At 34.0% G+C, this 21,487-nt stretch overlaps 1 protein-coding gene across 1 annotated transcript in view; it reads left to right on the forward strand.

Moving 5' to 3' along the window:
• The window catches only part of LOC140441215 (UMP-CMP kinase 2, mitochondrial-like), a 39,954-nt gene extending 18,786 nt beyond the window's left edge, over positions 1-21,168 (forward strand). Inside the window, exons 2-6 of the mRNA XM_072531798.1 lie at positions 2,796-2,869; positions 2,980-3,112; positions 7,753-7,951; positions 13,917-14,162; positions 20,950-21,168. Of these exons, the coding sequence (XP_072387899.1) occupies positions 2,796-2,869; positions 2,980-3,112; positions 7,753-7,951; positions 13,917-14,162; positions 20,950-21,070 (773 nt within the window). The 3' untranslated portion in view covers positions 21,071-21,168. The remainder of the gene's footprint in view (positions 1-2,795; positions 2,870-2,979; positions 3,113-7,752; positions 7,952-13,916; positions 14,163-20,949) is intronic.
• Positions 21,169-21,487: the final 319 nt, after the last annotated feature.

Raw genomic sequence — 21,487 nt, forward strand, 5'->3', positions numbered from 1 at the left:
GTAACCGTAAACCTATATTAAGGAATAGTTCTAAAAGAATTATTTCTAATCAAATATTTTGTTTTGATAGCATAAATATAAAGATAACGACAGATATAAACATAATTTTAAAAGCATAATGATTAATAATAATAATGATATTTAACAATTTATAATAATCAGACGAGTAATTTTAGAAAACAATGGAAACTTTAAGTATTTTAAAATGAAGATAAAAATATGTATGTACAGTTGAGTCCTTGGTTCTTTACTCGTGCGGCATCATTTAAAGCAAATGGAATACGTCGGAAACTTACCCCACGCAACAGCAACTGACAGAAAATGGCTACTGCTCTGATCACAGATTATATTATAAAATTTGCTGTTATCAAATAAATGGAATTTAAAATGTTAGTTTTGCTTTAAAATATTGGTGCAGAATTACAGCTACATTTGAAGTAGCTTAAAAAATTCTTTTAATATCAGGAGTAAGTAATAGATAATACAAATCCCATCCCCATTAAGAGAGGAGTGAGACAAGGAGACGTAATATCACCAAAGCTTTTCAACCTAGCCGTAGAAGACGTCTTTAAAACTACAAATTGGTCAATCTATGGCATTAACGTTAATGGCAACAAGTTAAACCACCTCAGATTCGCTGACGACATGGTGACTATAGCGAGCACATTCGAGGAACTGCAAATTATTATGGGGGAACTAGCAGCCAGCTCCCAATACGTCGGCCTAAAGATGAATATGAAAAAAAAAACAAAAATAATGACAAACACAGATGACCCCAGACGTATAACTATAAATGGCAGTGAGATAGAACAAATCCAGAAATATATCTACCTAGGCCAAATCCTGAGACTTGACAAAGAGAACCAAAGTGCGGAAATTACTAGAAGAGCAAGACTAATATGGGCAGGATTTGGAAAACTTAGTTGGATACTTAGAACCGCAAAATACCCCAATACTTGAGGAGCAAAGTGTTCAACCAATGCATTCTTCCTATCATGACATATGGATGTCAAACCTGGACCCTAACCAAGGCAAACATGAATAAACTAGCCACAACAGAAAGAACAATGGAAAGAACAATGTTAGGTATACGACTGTCAGATAAAAAGAGGAACGACTGGGTAAGATCCAGAACAAAAGTCGACATAGCAACAAAAATTGACAAACTTAAATGAAGCTTCGCGGGCCACACTGCTAGACAAAAAGACCAACGTTGGAATACTACAATACAACATTGGAGACCTTATGAAAGTAAACGACCGAGAGGAAGACCACAGATGAGATGGGTTGATGACATTAAAAGAATAACCGGAACAAAGGAAGTATGTTGCTCAGGATAGAGACCGATAGAAGGAGTTGGGAGAGGCCTATGTCCAAACAGAAGGCTAAGAAGAAGAAGAAGAAGAAGAAGAAAGTAATAGATAAATAAACAATTAAAAAAATATATAATTAAATACACAATAATATTTACAATGTATTGATGTAATAGTTAACAGTAAAATTCTATCTCCAATGTTTATTATTACAGGTTCGATTTTAATATTACACATATTTTCCTTTCTAATAAACAACAGTTCAATCAATTTATTAGTATGTTCTGCACATTTTGCCCAGGTGACATCCCTACACTTTGGAATTGCTTCCTTCCACATAGTTAAAACATGTTCATCTCTGGCAATATATGTATTATAGTAAGTCTTGCAATCTGCCCATACCAATTCGTAAGCATTAAAATCTGGGTGATACGGTGGCAATCTGAGCACTTCGTGTCCATATTCACTTATCAATTCATTTACAACTTTTCGGATTCCGGAACTTTCCCGGATCTCTTATGAAGCAGGATATATGCAGAAATAACGTTATAAGATCCTAATGATACCAATTTATATGCGGAATTTTTGATGAATTATACTGTTGCGTCATATGTATTTTCTTTCAATTCATCATAGCGATAGCAAAGATTTTGTTGAAGTGTAAACTCTTCATTCTTCGAATAGACGTTATAAGATCCTAATGATACCAATTCATACACGAAGTATTTGACAAATTGTACCATTGTATATATTGTTTGATTATAAACATCAAATAAAAATATATAATACATACGAGATATAAATAAATAATGTTGTAGTGAATCCGTCCTCTTCAGTCAATCGGGTTGATATAAACTCATAAAGTCAAGCTAATGTCTCCAAAATACTTTCCACTTCAGTGGTTAGCACAAAGAGCTGCCAGCTACTTTGATAGCGATGTACGAAACGATTTAATAAAATCGTTTTATGTCCCTATGGTCTATCGAAATGTGCGAACGATTAAAAACTTTCAGCAGAAGCTTGCTATTGCACTGATGAATTAAAATAATGAGTTTGAATTTGTATCAGCCCGGGTAACTAAATATTTGGTCACACCGAAATAACAGTTATATTGCTCTATTGATACCAATTCAAACGCAAAAGTTTTGACTAATTTGTGCTCCAACGCCATATTATTTGGCGTTGGACATAACATTTTTATAAGTCTAACAAGATTTGTTCAGCTCTCCTTGACTCCTCGAAGGTGAAGTGTTGGATAGCTCAGATTTACAGTCTTCATCTTGTTCGACTTCGCTTCTGCTAATATTGTATCTAGTCTGCAGGACAAGATAGTTCTTATATCTACTTATTATTGTATTAAGCTAGTCTCGGATTTAGACACGGATTTATGTGTTAAAATTCAGCGTGTGGTAGCCGCAAAAGATGTTTTAATATTTTTGTATTATGATGTAGTAATCTTATTTAAACTGTTTCTTGTTTTAGAGTATACTGATCTAGCGCCCCCATACTTTTATAATGACTTAAAATCTATTTTGAAGTTCTTCGAAGATCCACAAGTAAGTTTTTATTGCATTACAATACACATTGTTAAAAAATTATAGCTATTAGATTAAATATCTTTATGAATTTGGTTAGCTTTTCCATTTTACTAAGTCTTTATTTTTAGTACAGATTTACGCCCGGCGTACGTGAACTTTTGAACATTTATCACCAACAAAAAGTTAAGACTGATGGACTTAACATAACTAGTCAAGGTAAAAGGCATCCCTTGTTCGTGATAGAAGGTCTGGCTGGATCAGGTAAACACGTTTTTATATTTATCTCATACAGTCGTAAAATACTTCAAGTTGCGGACCTAGTGGGTAAAGCTAAATTCGAGGACACTGGATCCTAAATCATTAATGTTAATCTTTTTTAAAAATTCGCGCTTTCGAGTAAATCTCTATTTAAATTTCTATTTAAAATTTCCATTTAAAAAATTAGCAAAAAAATTCAAATTAGTACAATTTTAATTATTTATTTTAGTTATTTAAAATATAGCCTACCACACACACCTGATGGTCTATACCACAAGTAGTGTGGAACTCATTGGACTATCATACTCATAAATCTTCCCTTTTTCGCCACGTATTAGACATCAGGAAATATCGTTTTTGGCGTAAATTCAGATACCTTTGACTGTCTCTGTTTCTTTCTCAGTTAGCTAAGTCGCGTTGCCTTTGAATTTTCTTGTTTTCTTTAGTGAGCATGATGCGCCTTATTTCTTCCTGTACCACCTTCTCCCTGCCTTCTACCTAGGCTCTGGCCCTGGTCCTGGTTCTCCCTAGATGTATTTAAACGATTTTAATATTTGGGCTTTGATTCATTAACTTGCGAGTCCACTTCCTTAATCAAGTCTTAGAACTTTGGACAATTATTTGTATCAGATCTGTGATCTCTTTATTTGCTCACATTACAAAAAGGATTTGCTTTGTAACTCTTGCCTTTGTGATCTTTCTCACCACAGTTCAGGCATTTATCACTTATGTCCAGACCCTCACACTTTTTCAATCAAGGCAGCAATAGCATTTTATTAGCGGTAATATGGCTCCAATTCTACAGTTGTTCAATTTTAACCGTACCTGATCCAAACAGATCTATTGCAATCTTATTTGATAACAACAAGCATAGCCGTTTGATTGCCATTGGGTTTTAATAACCGTATCGTAGGCGACCCTCAGATATATTTGGATTAATTTTGATAATATTTCCTTTAACTTCCTCTACGTTAAAGTCGGCATCTATGTCATTTACATGTAGCAGTGTCTCTTCTTTTTTAATGTAGATATTAATGTTAGGTACTTTGGTTCAGTTTTTTTAACTTCTTTTGGTTTAAACTTATCTCTTAGAGTAAGCCTTTCGATGTTCTTTTCAATAGTTCTTTTCGTTTTTGTTCTATAATTTGCTTCTTTAGAAAAACAAACTTATCCATTAATTTATCATATTCTTAATATAATTGCCTTATTATGAAACGTGATCGCCTTCTTTTTGCAAATTCCAACATATGTCACCCAAAAGGGCATCTAGCTTTTTGATGCTGTTCCAGCGTCCAAGCCTTGCCTTTAATTGATGAAAACGCCATTTTACCATGTTCTTCGAAATCATTTGGTGATTTTTCTTTAAATATTTCTACATGGAAAAGCATTGAGCGTGCTTTAATTATTACCGTCAATTTTCAAATCAGTAAACTCCGAGAACATTTTCAATAACTGCTTTTAGACAAGACCATGCCATAAGCTTTATATCTTCTTCTTCCTTCTCTTTTGTAGGCTTTAAAGCCCGTTTCTTCAATATTAGCCTAATAAATTGTTTAAATTATCGCACTCTTTTCTTGGTCTGCCAATACTTCTTCGACCATTTGGTAACTTATCTCGTGCTATTCGTACTATCCTATCTTCTGCCATTCTACTAATGTATTTATTTCACTCCTGTTTCCGTTTTGTCACCCATCCATTTATGTCTTCTATATTGCATACTCTTCTTATATTTTCGGTTCTCTCTTTATCCAACAGACTTTTACCTGATATTCGTCGGAGCATTTTCATCTGTTGTTTCTAGTAGTCGTCTCGTTTTAAATGTGTCAGGTCTTGTCTCCGCCGTGTATGTTAATATAGGTCTAATTGCTGCTTTATAGACTCTTGTTTTTGTGTCTTGTCTTAGGTATCTGTTCTTCCAGATTGTGTCATCCCTCCAATTGTGTTCACCTGAAAAGGAAGGCATTTAACTAATGCATCTTACCAGTCTTGACCCACGGAGCAGAGACCCTAACTTTAACGAAAGCTACTGCCGAAATACTGAGGGTAACACAAAGGCGAATGGAGAGATCAATGCTGGGCCTGACCTTGAAAGATCGCGTGACAAATGGGGAGATACGCCGACGAACTCTCGTAGACGATATTATACTGCAAATCAATAAACAAAAGTGGAGGTGGGCTGGACATGTTGCTAGAATGGAAGACGGAAGATGGACGAAGAGATTATTGGAGTGGAGACCAAGAGCCGACAAGTGAAGTCGAGGCAGACCACCCACCCGATGGCCCGACGACCTAAGGAGAATAGAAACAAACTGGATTGCAGCAGCTAGAGATAGAGAGAACTGGAGACGTTTGGAGGAGGCCTATATCCAACAATGGATGTGAAAATGGGGCTGGATGATGATAGTCAAAGAGACCGATAGAATGTACCAAGCAGTACAGAAAAAACCATAATATTCTTGTTTTGTCCTGAGCATCCATCACTTATGAATACTAAATTTCTGGAACATATTTCATTGTGATTTAAATATTTGAGTAATAATGTTGTGACATTATTTTGGCCTCTCTTGTCCTCTGTTTCTAAATAACTGTTTAAAACGACATTATTTTTTCCAAGATCATGAATTCCAAATACAAACATCCACACCTGGGACAATAAAAAACATCATTGGTACGTACATATGCCAAATTTTGGTTTTGCATATAATCAAAGGTGAGCAACATTTTTGTTGGGCATATTGATTTAGTTTTATTTTAATTTCAGTAAACTTTTTAACCTTCTTCAAATGTAGTTTGTGCTCAGTTTTAATTTAATACGTTTGCTTCTTCTAAATTTATCAACTGAATTTTAAGTTTATAACTATCACATGTGGCACATGTATTATTTCGTGGGAGACCAAACTTGAGATTGTATTCATGTTTGAAAACTGACCAATACACATCTGAAACCTGTATTTGATACATTTGTAAAAATAACTTATATATACATTTTATTTACTAACAAATCCTCAGACAAATATCTACAGTTGGAGTTTTTTTTAAAGAGTAATGTGATTGACTTATATAAAAAAATATAAAAATTTGAACGGCTTTTTCTGAGAAGACTGGAGCTTATTTTATATGACAGTAATGTTTTACCGAATTATCAGTTTGGGTTTAGGAAACAACATGGTACTATCGAGCAAATTCATAGGGTGGTAAAGACTATCAGAAATTCGCTTGAACAAAAAAATTACTGTACTGCTGCATTTCTAGATGTCTCTCAAGCATTCGACAAAGATTGGCATGTAGGTCTTATCTTCAAAATTAAATCTATATTTCCTTATCCCATAAGTTCACTTTTAAGATACTACCTGACAGATCGATTCTTTCAAATCAAAAGAGGTGGGGAAATCACTAACCTGTTTCCAATTTGTTCTGGCGTTCCACAAGGAAGCATACTAGGACCCACCCTCTACTTAATATACACATCATATCTCCCAACGACGACCAATACAACAATCGCTACATATACCGATGACACAGTTACCATGGCTTCAAATTCTACAGCAGCTGAAGTAGCCCAGGTATTACAAAATCACCTACTTAAACTAGAAATCTGGCTTAAGCTGTGGCGAGTCCAAGTTAACAGTTTAAAATCAACACAAATAACGTTTACTTTAAAAAAAGGTGTCGCGCCACCAGTTTCTATAAACAACACTCCACTACCAGTTAATACCGTCGTTAAATACTTAGGAATCCATTTGGATAGCAAACTTAATTGGGGCATCCATATCTGGAAGAAACGCCTTCAACTTAGCTTAATCTACAGGAAAATGTATTGGTACATGAGTCGAAAATCAAATCTTAGCCTGGAGAACAAACTTCTGATATATAAATGTATTTTAAAACAGGTATGGCAATATGCAGCACAAACATACAAAAACTTCAACGTTTCCAATCGAAAATACTGCGCCAGATCTGTAATGTCCCTTGGTATATCACGAACCACAGACTACACCACGATTTACAGCTACCAACAGTTTGCGAAGCAATATCTGCTGTAAACTCTGTATACAAGAACAGACTATCCTGCCATCCAAATCCGCTGGCCACGGATCTGCTCAACATTTCACACGTAAGAAGATTAAAACGACCAGATCCTTTGGACCTCTAGTTAATCAGGAAAAATAGAGCATAGTGTCATGGTGCGGTGAAATAACAAGTTTCTATTCTGGTGTTTTTAAAATCTTTCCTTAATTTGTGTTTTTAGCCTTGTAATTCTCATATGTGTGTCAGTGATGATTACCTGTATAAAACCTGTTTGTTAAGTGAAAGTTTAAATTATTCGTTATGTCATAGATTATATTTATATTTTATTTTACCTGGGTGCTCACCACTGGGCAGCTTCCTACTATGTTATTGTACATAAATTATACATATTGCTTATTGTTTATAATGAGACAGATTGCAATAAACATTGGATGTTAATTAAAAAAATATATATAAAAAGACTCACACAATTGTCTATTTATGATATTAATGGCATTAGATAGCACGATTTTTATAATTTACTGAAACTCCTGCGTTATGTTATCACTATATGCTTTTAAACTTTTCCTATTTGACTGCATGAAGCATTAACTCCTTTTTTGTTTTTTCTTTAGGCAAAACAACAATAGGACAACTTTTAGCATCCAAACTAAATGGAGTCCAAGTTCATTCACCTTCAAGTAGTATTTACTCCTTAAAACCGTTTTTTCAAGATGATCACTTTAAAGAGTCTGCATTTAACGCTATGAGTCACTACATCACCGCGCTTGAGGTAAAAGTTTTTCTAAAATCATCACCAGTTGTCATGGACAGGTAAGTATTGCTTACTGCTTTAAGTACGTAAAATTTAAAATAGTAAAGAAATTAATGTCAGTGTTTAGCAATTCTCTGTTTGCGTTATTGTTCACCTTTTATCCAAATTTAGTAATGTCCAAATAATGAAAAGGTTGCCAATGTCAGTCCATAATATTAATGTATAGGAGATAAGGTAATACTCACAATCTTAAGTTGTTTTTTTATTAATAATTTTTTGGCTACTAGTTTGGTAAGCTGCAATGAGCGCCATCTATTTTAGTAGCCTTAAACAAAAACGACTTTCATTTTCGACGTCATTTTCTGTCTTCTTGAGCTGTACGAAATGTGTAAAAGATTTACAAATTCAAGCGAAAGCTTTGATATGATAATATGAATAAACGACGAAAGGAGTACAATTCGTTAAACTTTCCGTGGATGAATTGGCATCAGTAAACTGTTATAACGTTATTTCTGTATGCCCTACATCTTCAGACAGTCGGGTAGATAGAAACTCATACACGGAAAGTCAGCAAATTATCCTGCTATATCTTGTGCACATTTCGTACAGCGTAAAAAGACAGAAAACGACAGTCGTTTTTGTTTAAGGTTACCAAAATAGGTGAAGCCTTTTTGCAGCTTATCACTCGAGAAGTGAAAAATACAGGACAATTCACTGGCTTTCCGTCTATGAGTTTGTACCTGAATGTCTGAAGACGTAGGGCATATAGATATAACGTTGATTGATAACAATAATTCGTACACGGAAAGTTGGACGAGTTGTGCTCCTCTCGCAGCTTATTTATATATTCGGGCGGGCATGTTTTCGACGCTGAAGTACCTGCGGGTCTTAAAAGGACCCTTGTTTTGGACGCTGCCGGAAGGATTATCGCAGGTACCAGATATTAGATATAATTAGGGTTTAATGATGGTCATTAAAATTTACTTAGTTACTAGTTATTAGTTTGTCAGAGAATAGTGAAAAGTGAACATGGAAATTTCAACGTTAGTAAGTAATCGTGGTAAAATTTTGCTCAAAGTGAACAGTTTTACTTTTTCTCAAGATAAAGTACTAAAATCGGGAGAAACGTATTGGAGGTGCGTAAAACGGTCGTGTAAAGCGAAGATATTCACGAAAGGGCCAGAAAAGTTAGTGATCCGAAGTAATCTAGAACATAATCACAAGTGTGATATCAAGACGCTTAATAGACATATTGTGCGTAGCAGTGCCAAAAGGAAGGCTAAGGATAATTTGACCGAAAGGCCGTCCAAAATCATACATAGTGCGTTGAAAGAAAATGTAGATTACTTGAGCCACATGTCTGTTAAAGACGTTAATTTAATACGAAATCAAATATACAGTGAACGGCGAATGGCTCAACCAAAACTGCCCAAAAGTCAAGAAGAAACTATTGCTGCGTAAATATTATGAATATCAAAACACTTAAAGACGAGAATTTTATATTTACGGTTGAACTAAGTTCTAACATTATCATCTTCTCGTGTAACACTAACATGCGTTTTCTGTGCGGCAGTGAAACGATTTATATGGACGGTAGATTTAGTTACTGTGCTCAATATTTCAAGCAATTTTTTACCATACATGTATTTATCAATGGACATTATATACCATTGAGTTATTGTTTACTTCCCGACAAATCGGAACAAACCTATATAAAACTATTTAATGTTTTGAAACGCAAATGTGAAGTAATTGGTCTAAAATTCAATCCAAAAATCATTTTCTCCGATTTTGAAATTGCTATCCACAATGCTGCGCGTTTTGAATTTCCAAATGTGCACATTAAAGGGTGCCGTTTTCATCTTATGCAAGCTTGGTATCGTAATATCGGTGGTTGTGGCTTAATTCGGGAATATAAATTGGCAGACAGTGAAATATCTAAATGGCTGAAATATATTTTTGGGCTGCCATTTTTACCTCCCTCAGAAATCAAAGAATCTTTCATATATGATTTTATGGCTGTTCAACCAAAGGATTCAAAAATTGAAAAGTTTTCCGACTACTTATTGGACAACTACATTGGCGACCACGCCACATTTCCGTCGGAGATGTGGGCTGCGATGAGTGAGAGTTTACAATTAGCAACTAATGCTTGTGAATCGTTCCACTCGCGTTTTAATGATAATTTTTACCATGCTCATCCAAATATTTTCCATTTTATTGATGTTTTAAAAAATTTTCAAACTGAAACTTACATTAAAATTAATAGTGTCTGTAATAGTGAAAGTAATAGACTTAAAGATCCAAAGAGTAGAAAAAAAATTATGTTCGTTAGAAATAGGATACATGAGTATCAAACTAACTGTATCGATCGATTCCATTTCGTAAAATGTATGTCGTATTTATTTCAAAGTGACAAATAAACCCTATCAAGCTTAATCTCTAGAATTTTATTACCTGACTTTCCATTTACATTTCAATTACACCCAGCGTCCAAATCATGTATGCAGAAACAGGTAATTTTATTTTTCAGTGTCGAATTTTAAATTTAGCGTCCAAATCATGCACGCCCATATATTCGGCGTCACAATTCATCAAAACGTACGTTTTCTTTGGTGCGGCTCGAGCGGCTTATAGTGCGCAATATAGTGTTTTATTTTGTGCGTCTCTATAATTTTATGCGATTGCGATTTGAATTAGTTTAAAAGATTTTGTTGTATGATTTCAGTCGTTACGTTGACTGGTACCGACAACATGAATATCAGTGATCTTTTAAGCAAAAGTCTCTTAAAAGAAGAGGAAGAAAAAGAATGTTTACAACTGGAATTATTATAAAAGGAACCATCTGAGAAACACGATATACTTATTATCCAACTGGACATGCTATCTTTTTTCAAACATTCTCTTTGATTATAACATTTTCATAGTTTTCATGATCGTAATCAGAAATCGAGGGATATTACTGAATTTCTTCCACCAATATCTCATCCTTATTTGCATTGAATTTTGCCATTTTTACTGAACGACTGCGATTTGACTGGTTCACCTAGCAGTGGAATCGCAACTGCTGCGGCCCAATCGTTCCGGCCTGCGACCGAACGGCATCAACCAAGACGTACATGAGTAAGTTGTATAAAAAAAGTGCCGCGACTTAATTGCAGTCGTGAGCCGCACCAACGCAACCGTACCTTAAGTCGTTTAGTTGACTGATCAACGCCAAAATAAATGACAGTGACTTTTTAAGTATCTCTTAGAAAACGAGGAAGAAGAGAAGAATGGCCACAACTGGAATTATTAGTAAGGAACGATATGAGAAACACAATATATTTAAAAAACGAGCAGAAGCATTATAAACGGCGTCAACCAAAACATATATGCGTAATGTGTAAATTGTGTAAAACCAGTGCCGCGACTATGACCGTACCTTTAGCCGAACGGATCCCCGAATTGTTAAAAGTTAGGTTGCTGCCGACGCGCGACGGTGTAAGAATGTTGCTAATCAGTTTTATTTGGGTCAATTAGTTTTTATAACTACAGATAATATACTTATTGTAACTAGTGCATTACAGTTTGTGCACAACTACCCTCTTGTAGGACTTATGATTCGTTGTGTATAATGAAAAATAATAGAATGTCCTTAATACATGTTAAACATTTGCAAAAATATAAAAAATATATTCTCAGTATATTTACACATTACGTAGAGATGGAACGTTGCACCAAACTTGACTTGTGCATGAACTTTTTAATTTATGTTTATTTTTTAACAAATACACTTTAAAGTCCAACTTTTTTAACAGTTACGGACAGAAATGTAAATAAAAAGTTAAATATGATACATAATGCTTGTATATTTGTTGTGAGCTTTATTCTCTAAAAAGCGTTTTCTGTACACTAAATTTAGATTTTTTCTTTTAACGGTTTTTACAGTTATTAACCATTTGGCGGGAAAATATATTTTTATTTTCTCAAGTACATTTAAAACGAGTTTTATTTAACCTTCATAATACCACAGGCTCACTGGAAATTTTCACGAGCAAAACAATCTTGTAGCAGTACTCATACCTTTGTAAAACGAAAAGGATATACATTTTCGTTGTGTAAGATATTTCCTACGGAAGATTTTAAAATTGTGGGATACTTGACAGATAGTCTTCGAACGCTAGTTTCGGTATTTTCCTCAGCTTTCATTAAAATAACATCTTCATTTGCTGCTGTCACATAATCATGTCGTCCTCATTATTTTTTGGGACCACTAAGCCTATGTCTCTTAATCGTTGATGAAAAGCTGTAAATATTGAGTAAGTGAGATCACGATTGGGAAATTTTTCAGGGTATCTACGTTGTGCTGCTCCTGCCGCTTTTAAGGTCGGTACACATATACGAGCCAAACGGTATGCATACGGTATGCGAACGCTATATTCGTTAATGTGTACGGCAGAAAAAACCGCTTGCGTACTGTTTCATCGTGACTCGTCGCGAACCAAATTGTTGCGGTTTATTCCACGACTTCAAAGGAAGCTCGTCTTTCAGTTTGGATGGCGCTTACTAGACGCAGCGAACATTTTTATTGTCTCATCAAATCGATATTGTGTGAATGACGTATTCCTTTCTAGAGAGACGTGAGAAAACAGCAAACTGATTATTGTACATATTTTTATTTTTGTTAAACAAGCAAAAACAGAAACATAAATCAGTACCCAAATTATAAATAAAATGAATCATTTCGCACATGTGTGTTCGTTGTTGGTTTGTCGCTTTCCATGGATCGAGATAAGTATGCGATCAGTACGATGTAGAATATTTTTCAAGGATCTGTACGCTTACGGTAAGTATACCGTTTGGCTCGCATATGTGTACCCACCTTTACACCTCATTTTGTTATAAACTAAAGCATATTAGCGTAAAGCATATCAGCCTAAGTAGTAAAAACAATTTTTGTGGAATTAGAATTATTATATTTGAATGCCAAAAAGAAAAAACTAAAATATAAACTTCGCTAACCAATCACAATTTAACAATGAAAAACGTAGGTTATACTTTTGTTGACAGGTCAAAGCCAACTAGTGCAATAAATATCAATTTAACTTTCTTGACTAAAAAACGAAAAATTGTCAAATCGATTTTTCTGGACAACGGTGTATCCTATCGACTTAGAGTAGGAGTACCTTTGAGTACTAAAATACCTGAAAATTTAATAATCTAGTATCACGAATGCTTTACGAAAAGATAAAGACAAAAAAGTTATCGTTAAAATAACCATTCACCTACCCAAAACAGACGCCTATGATCGGTATTAGAAATTACAAATTTGTGAAATCAATTCAATTCTGGAGGTTAAATAATCGTACCAGTTTTCGTTTTTCTAAATAGAAGCGTTCTGGAAATTATAAAAAAAAACTAATTAGAAGGCGTCATCTTCAAAGAGTTCTAGCTACCTTAGGAAGCATTTTCGGACTAGGTGAATTTGGTTAAATTGTTTTAAAATTATCTGAGAAATCTCCGGTATTCGTTTGTCAGGAGAGTTTCTAGACACCCTGTATAATGTCCAGTTTATAGCGTCCTGCGCCGACCGGTTAACAGTCTCCATTTAAGTCTATCGGCTCAGACTTCTGGTCGTAGATATCTCTCTGACATTACTTTTTCAACCATCAAGCCATGTTGTTTTAGTTCTTCTCCGTTTTTTTTGCTCAGGTGGCTGCCAGTACAATATTTCCTTCGGTAGGTGATGGTCTATCATTCTCTGTAAATGTCAGTACCAAATTAGCTGTATTTGCTGTTTTTCCTCTAACACGGTGGTTCGTTTGTTAATGATTTGTCTAATTATTCTATTTCTTACGTGCACCATTCTGGATACGCCTGCTGATCTGCGCCAAAATATCATTTCCAGAACAAGGATTTTTTGTTCCATTCTCTTAGTGAGCTGTCAGGTTTCTTATTCTTTTACACAACAAAAGCACAAGGTGTTTAAAAATTTGCAAACAACATCAATATATTTTTTACTTATTTACTAATCTATTTTAGGTTCTGGCATTCGTCTGCATCGTATTGGATATCTTATGCAGTACAAACCAAACCAAACCAATACAAGATGCCTCCCAAAGGAAATAAAATTTATACGTGGCCCGAAGACTTGCTTAAGCCCGATCAAGTATTTTTGTTAGATGTCGATGAAACTGTAAGAATGAAAAGGATATTTGGTAGAAGTGAAATAAAGAATATTACTGACGCTGAAGTTGTATTACACAATCTTACAGATTTTAGAAATAAGTAAGAACTATTTTTAGTTATCTTTATGTATCGTATTAGACACTTATTGTAGGTTCTTGGATCAACGCCAATGCTGAAAAAAACATGGGGATGTTTATAAAAATAACCGAAATAGCACATGCATATCAAATATACGTTATTATAATTATAATAAGTACTTACATATCTTCCATTATACATCAATTCTCTTCACAAAATGTCACACAGGAACTTCCAATTCAGAAATTATTCATATTGGATGTCTACCAAACCGACGTTAAACATGATCTAACCATCTTATTCTATGCTCTTCCATTTTAGCATCAATTTGTGCAACCCTTTTTTTCTCTAGTTCCATTCCGTCCTTTCCAGTTGTTATCTGGGCTTTTCCTCATTTTTCGTTCTGGTTAGCATTCAAGTACTTGTCTTGCTATGTTATTTCGATCTTTCCACAAAGTATGGCTAATTCATTTCCAGTTAGTTTTTTTCTTGACTGTAATAAATATATTAGTTTGTTTGGTTCTTTACAAAAACTTTTGAAGATTAAACTATACTTTAAAGAATTTAAGTATATTCTATTTTATATGCTTCAGTTCGTTTTTTAAGATCCCCAAGTGTTTCGTCCTTCATCAATATGTTGCTATAAACCATATTCCTTAACGTTATCGGTTGAAAAAGTAGCCTGGTCGACTCCGGAGATTCTTAGAAACCTCTGTCCCTCTAGCTCCGAGACTGCTGCCATAGCCTAGTTTCAAAAGACTATCTGAGACAGTGCCTTGCAATTTTTTTGTTATCCTGAAGTAAACTTCGCCTATAAAAAAATGTAATTAATAAAATTTAATTTGTTTCCTACAAATTGTCTCTATGTCGATTTTAATAATAATCTATAAATATACGGTTTTTCCTTCTGGTTTTCTCTCCTCTGTCCTCTTCTGTCTTCCTGTATGATTTCCCCATTTATTATTCTTTCATCTGTCGAAATACTTCCATTTCGGAGGCGTTTGCCTTCTTACATCCATTTCCGTGGCTTCTATCTTTCTGCGGTTTCTCTCAGTTAATTGCCACGTTTCACATTCGTATACTTACGCATACTTTTTACCATTATTTACCAACATTTTTGTTAAAATAAATAAAATAATAAAAAAAGACTTCAACACACTGTATCTTTTTCCAAGGCAATATTTTATTAAATATAATTTGGACCAATAACCATATTTTGTATAAAATAACCTAAACCTTAATAGTTACAACTAACCCTGTATAAGTTGTTTTAAGATTTTGGGTAGAGTCCTGTATATGATTTTGCTCTGTCTATGGATGTCTAGCTACTTTTGAACAATACATTTTAGAGCATGTTTTGTACTGCTGCAGAATGGTTATGGATCTTTAACAGTTTCTCTCTAGCCTTGTTTTGTCTACAAATTAGCTAATTAATGTCCTTGCGCTTCCTTATGCACGACACATACTCTAGATTCTAGAACACTTTATTATCTCAGTTTATTAAGCGAATCCTTTTATTAGATTTGCGGTTATCAAATTCATCAGAAATCTGACATAAATATTGTAGTGCAGTCGGTTTAGACGAGAAAATGGTCTAACCTTGCATGGAGAGCTACCCCAAATTATTCTAACTTTTAGAGGGTCAGTAGTAGTCAAATTTAAAATTGTGACTGAATTTCGCCGCCATGTTAGCCGCTATCTTGAATTTAAAGAACCATTTTTGCTCAATATCTCCGCCATTTTCAACTTTTCGAAAAAATGGTTAAAAGCCTGACACGAGTGATTAAGAAACCCTTGACATGGACGTTATTATTAGCAGGCCATAAATAAGAACGAGTTTGTCTCGTAAAAGCTCATTTTTTCGATCGACGTTCTTCGGCCTAGACGTATTGCAATCACAATGAAACAGTCTTTGTGTGTGAAGAAGCTACAACCAAAAATATTGTTATAACAGTGAAAAAACGTGGTGTTCAAACTCTTTTATCATCAAGCATTACTCGTGGTGATGAAGAACACAAGTGTATGCTTGAAAATATTTGCAGCCTGGTCATGCATCAAACGTACCAGAAAAGTTATGCCAAGCGGAATTGTCACGGAGAAGAAGCGCCCACACATCTTAATTATCATTATTATCAACAACATTAAAGAGATCAAAATTGTATGAAATATAATTCTCTCCATTTTTTTTTGTTTCGTTTTTTATTAACTTTACGACATACATTCATGTCATAAAGTTAATAATGAACGAGATAATTTTATAATTATGCGTTGTCAGCATTATCTGCCTTAACTCGGAAAATATAAGCACGTGAAAAAAATTTTAAAAGAGAAATTGTACAAAATTGCATTTGCATCAATTTCAGTACTTATAATTTTTGGTCTAAAAGTTAAAAATAACGGAGATATTGAGCAGAAAAGGTTTTGATTTAAATTCAAGATAGAGACTAACACGGTGGTGGAATTCAGTAGAGATTTTAAATTTACGCTACTATTGATCCCCTTCCTAAAAGTTAGAATAATAAAATTAGGAATGGTAGTCATACAAGGTCAAATGACATCCCTACTGGACTATTGACATATTGCACCATCTACCATAAAACCAAACTGAATTCATGATTTCTGAAATAGACCAGTTTTGCATAAGATGTTTTACTTATTATCTGATGATGCTAAGATGGTGATTGTTAAAACTGATTATCGATAGAAAAGTCATCGGTTAGAGTTTCAAAGGAATACACAATGTACTGAGGTTATGGATATTATTATCAACTACAAATTACAAGAAATAATTAAAGTATTTATCTTGACTCTTTACCTACCAGAACTTAAAAATAATACGATAAACTTATTTAATATTTTTATTGGGGGCAAACCACAATTTTAATTTGAAATACGTTAATTTTGAGGTGTTCCATTTGGGAAATCGTTCTCAAAATGCAAATTAAACAAACTATTTTGTTTTGTTTCTTGGTAATACAAGAAAACCTTTTAATAATAAAATTTTACCTGCCTTCTTCATATTGACAATTTATACATAATATCCGTTGCAAGATAATTTGGATGGAATTCCCCAGATTAAGAGACTGGGCCAATATCAAGCACAAAATGACTGTACTCCCTTAATGCTATAACGAATAGTCACCCTCAGTCTTTCGTTACTTTACGTTCAATTTCTGCTTCAATTAGTTCAAGCTCTGCAGTTGGTACTTCAATCCCAATTTCCGAAGTTAGCACATCAGAACAGAATGGTGGCGCTAAAAGGAATGAAATTTCATTATGACTGGAGGATACTTTTGTAACTTCATATTATTTATCTCCACTACCTCAGGCACCTCCTCAGGCAATAAGTTTAAGACCTTCGCAAGGATCGACTGTGTTCACATGTACACCAAAGTATATTTTGATGAGAGCAAAACAAAAAACACCCAAGCTAACTTCACAAGCAGCTAGAAAAGCTGTAAACAGAAATATGTTTAGAAAAAACACACGAAAATAAGAGATTTGATGATATTTTGCTTGGAATTATTCAGTAAATCGCACGCGAAGGAGATTTGGATTAAGTGCAATTTGTGCAACAAATGGTGTTATTTATTGTGTGCGGTTGTAACTGGAGAGCAAAAATTGTATATTTGCGATTTTTGTAAATAAAAATGTAAAAGTTACTTTTTTTGTACAAAAAAACTATATGGGCCATTTTACCTCACGGACCTCACAATAACCATGGTGTAAAACGGTCCCTTTAGAGCAGTGGTTCTCAACCTGGGGGGCGCGTTCCGCTGAGAGGGCGTGAGAGAATTTGAGTGGAGGCGTAAGGGTACAACGAAAAAAAAATAAAAATTAGAAAATATATACTTTGTTAAAAACCAAAACATTTTTTTTTTCGTATTTTTATTTTATTTAGAAATATTTCGTTATTTAAACGTGATTAAAATCTGATTCATTAAAAACGTGATTAATTCATGATTTTATGATGTGATTAAAATCGTTTTACTCAAACACTGTATTGCAAGTACTCCTGGCTCCAGTTCAGTGACTTCGACTCACGTGTCAGTCTCAGTCGAGAGCGTCTGTGTGCTATTTGTAGCAATGAGTGTAATCGTTATTTAATAACAGAGTGATTGTTTGTGAATTATTTAATAGTGTTGTGTAACAGCTTTGAAAATGGCTAAGTCACTTCCAAAGAAAAGATTGTATTCAGACGATTATATCAAGTATGGTTTTACCTTTATGGAGAAAAACGGCAGTCATTTACCTCAGTGTGTCAACTGCCATGCTCTTCTTAGTAATGATGCAATGCGCCCCGGACGTTTGGAGCGGCATCTCATTACAAACCATTCTTCTTTGAAAGATAAAGGCCCATAATTTTTTTATTGCCAAAAGAAGCAGCCTAAAATGTATGAAACTTGACTCTACGGCAAATTTTCGTGTTGAAAATGAGAAAGCTGTGGAAGCATCATACAAAATAGCACTTTTGATAGTTAAAGACAAGAAATCACATACTATTGGTGAGTCACTAATTAATTCCTGTTTACTTACTGCTTGTAGTACCGTACTTAGTGAAGACAGTTGTAAGAAAGTAGAAAAAATTTTTCTCTCAAACGACATAGTAAAACGTAGAACTGATGACATGACTCTGGATTTGAAAAATCAACTATTGCAAAAATTAAAAGGTTCACCGTTTTTTTTGCAGTGTGACGAAACAACTAATATTTCAAAGCATGCACAGTTATTGTTTTACTATCGATTTATTGGCAGAAAACGGTTCCTGGAGGAAATATTGTTTTCAACATCTCTTGAAACAACAACTAAAGCCATTGACACATTTTCTGCTCTTGAAGATTTTTTAGTAATCAATGAACTTCCATGGGAGAAAGTAATTGGCATATATACTGATGGGGCCCAAGCCATGACAGGATGTCGATCTGGATTCGTATAATTGGCAAAAAAGAAGAACCCTAGGATAATTGGTTGTCACTGCATTATTCACAGACAAGCTTTAGCTAATCAGACTTTACCTGAACCTCTCAACGTCACATTAAACTTAGCAATTAAAATAGTTAACCACATTAAATCCAGCGCATTAAACACTAGGCTCTTTCAGGCACTATGTCAAGAACTGAATAGTGATCAGGAAACCCTCCTGTTTAACACAGAAGTCCGGTGGTTATACAAAGAAAATATGCTTGCAAGATTATTCAATTTAAAGTCAGAAGTTAAAATTTTGTTAATGACTTCAAAACACGAAAATCTTCACAGAAGATTTACAGATGATAAAAATATCTTTTACTTGGCTTATTTGTCTGACTTTTTCGAGTCACTTAATGTCCTGAATCTGAAGCTTTAAGGCTGTAAAAACCTCTTAAACACTTATGATGCAATTAAGGGGTTTATAGAAAAAAATATCGCTTTGGCAACGCCGCCTTCACAGTTCCAAGCCAAACTTTTTCTCTTTTTCTAAACTGAACGACCTCCTCGATGATATTCAAACCCTTCCACTACATCTAGTTTCGGATTTGAAAGACGTCATATCACGGCATTTGGAAGAACTGAAAAATCAAATTCGAAAGTACTTTCCAGATGTTAGCTCGGAAAACTGGGAATTTAAGTTGACAAGAGATCCTTTTCATATCGAAGTTGACATTCTTCCAGTTAACATTCAAGAGCAGGCGATTGACCTAAAATGTAATTCACAGGCAAAAGCAGATTTTGCAAACATGGACTTGGAAAAATTTTGGTTATCCTGTTTACCCAGAAGTGGCTTTAGTATCTGCGAAGTTATTAGTCCAGTTTTCATCCACATATCTTTGCGAATCTGGTTTTCTGCATTGGCGTATATAAAATTAAAATACCGTTCAAGGCTAAACGTTGAAAGTGGCTTGAGGTGTGCCCTGACACAGTTTCAACCGAATATCGAAAAACTTGTCAAGAACAGACAATGCCAACCCTCTCATTGAAAGTGCAAAAACACCCATATAAGACTTTCAACTATATATGCATATTTGATTTTTTGATTATTTTTTTCTCAAATAAATAAACAATGTTAAGTTTAATGAGACATCAAATAAACTTTCGTATTTAAATATATCTGGATTTTTATTGTGCATCCCAGCTTTTGCTAACGTAGAGTTCTAACTTGAACCGACCAATTATTGACTGGAGGGGAGACGTGAGCTATCTTCAGTGATCAAAGGGGGAGCCAGTGCTAAAAGGTTGAGAACCGCTGCTTTAGAGCTTTTTAAAAAATGTTATTTTTCTTTTAACTGTATATTTAGTTAAAATTTTTTTAAAGAAATATGCTCTGCTATACCCCAGTAACTGTCTCATTAAACTTTACTTAATTATTTCGATTTTTGTTATTTCTAGCCTAAAAAAATGTTAGAAGGACCCTTTTGCCTCACTCTCCCCTAACATATGTTTAAATTGTCAATATAAAGGAGGCAGATAAAATTAAACCATTAGATGAATTTTTTGTAATACCAGGTAACAATAGAAATCATTTGTTCAACTCGTATGTTGAAAACGATTTCCGAAGTGGAAATCAAAACGTCACAATAAACGTTTTTTAAACTAAAACTGTGGCAATTTTCTAATAAAAATAGTAAATAGTAATAAAATTCCATAAGAAAATAGCTTCAGAACAATAATAAAATGAACACATCCTAATCTAATACAAATGGAGTTGAGACACAATTTATAAAACTTTTATTGATTATTTTTAAGTAAATTTGTAAATTAACACATAAAATATTTTTCAAAAACGATTATCTAAACTGTATACTTATTCTATATGTTACTCTTTTTATTTTAGCATATTAATAGCATACAAAAATATGCAAAACCCAGGAGTTATTGTAATAAACTCCAACGTTTCAATTCCAGAAGTTATGGACGACGTTTACTCCAGAGTAAAAAAATACATGAAACTTTAGGTTCTCTATAGTTCTATTTAAGACTAAAAAAATTTATTTATTTATAACTGTGTTTATTATTTTTTAATAAAATATAACAATAAATTAATATAAATCTTTATATATCCATCCATCATATGGCTCTACAACAATACATCATTCAACATGGCGGACCCAGTAAATGTGCCGTCACTTCTCTCTCAAATAGATAAGGGAACATTTAAAGATAAAACATTTAAATGTTGTAATACTAAGCCAAATAAAGCGATAGTATGTGAGGTGTGCGGAAAAAGTTATCATATTTCCTGTGCCATTAAAAGCAAGTTAAAATGTTCTAAAATATGTGACACGCGTATGGTGTGTTGTGAAAAACAATCTGATGTTACTGAACCCATGAATCTATTGCAGTTAGAAAATAAAATACTAAGGCACTTATTG

The sequence above is a fragment of the Diabrotica undecimpunctata genome, chromosome 5 (genome assembly GCF_040954645.1).
Source record: "Diabrotica undecimpunctata isolate CICGRU chromosome 5, icDiaUnde3, whole genome shotgun sequence".
NCBI classification, from domain to species: Eukaryota; Metazoa; Arthropoda; class Insecta; order Coleoptera; family Chrysomelidae; genus Diabrotica; species Diabrotica undecimpunctata.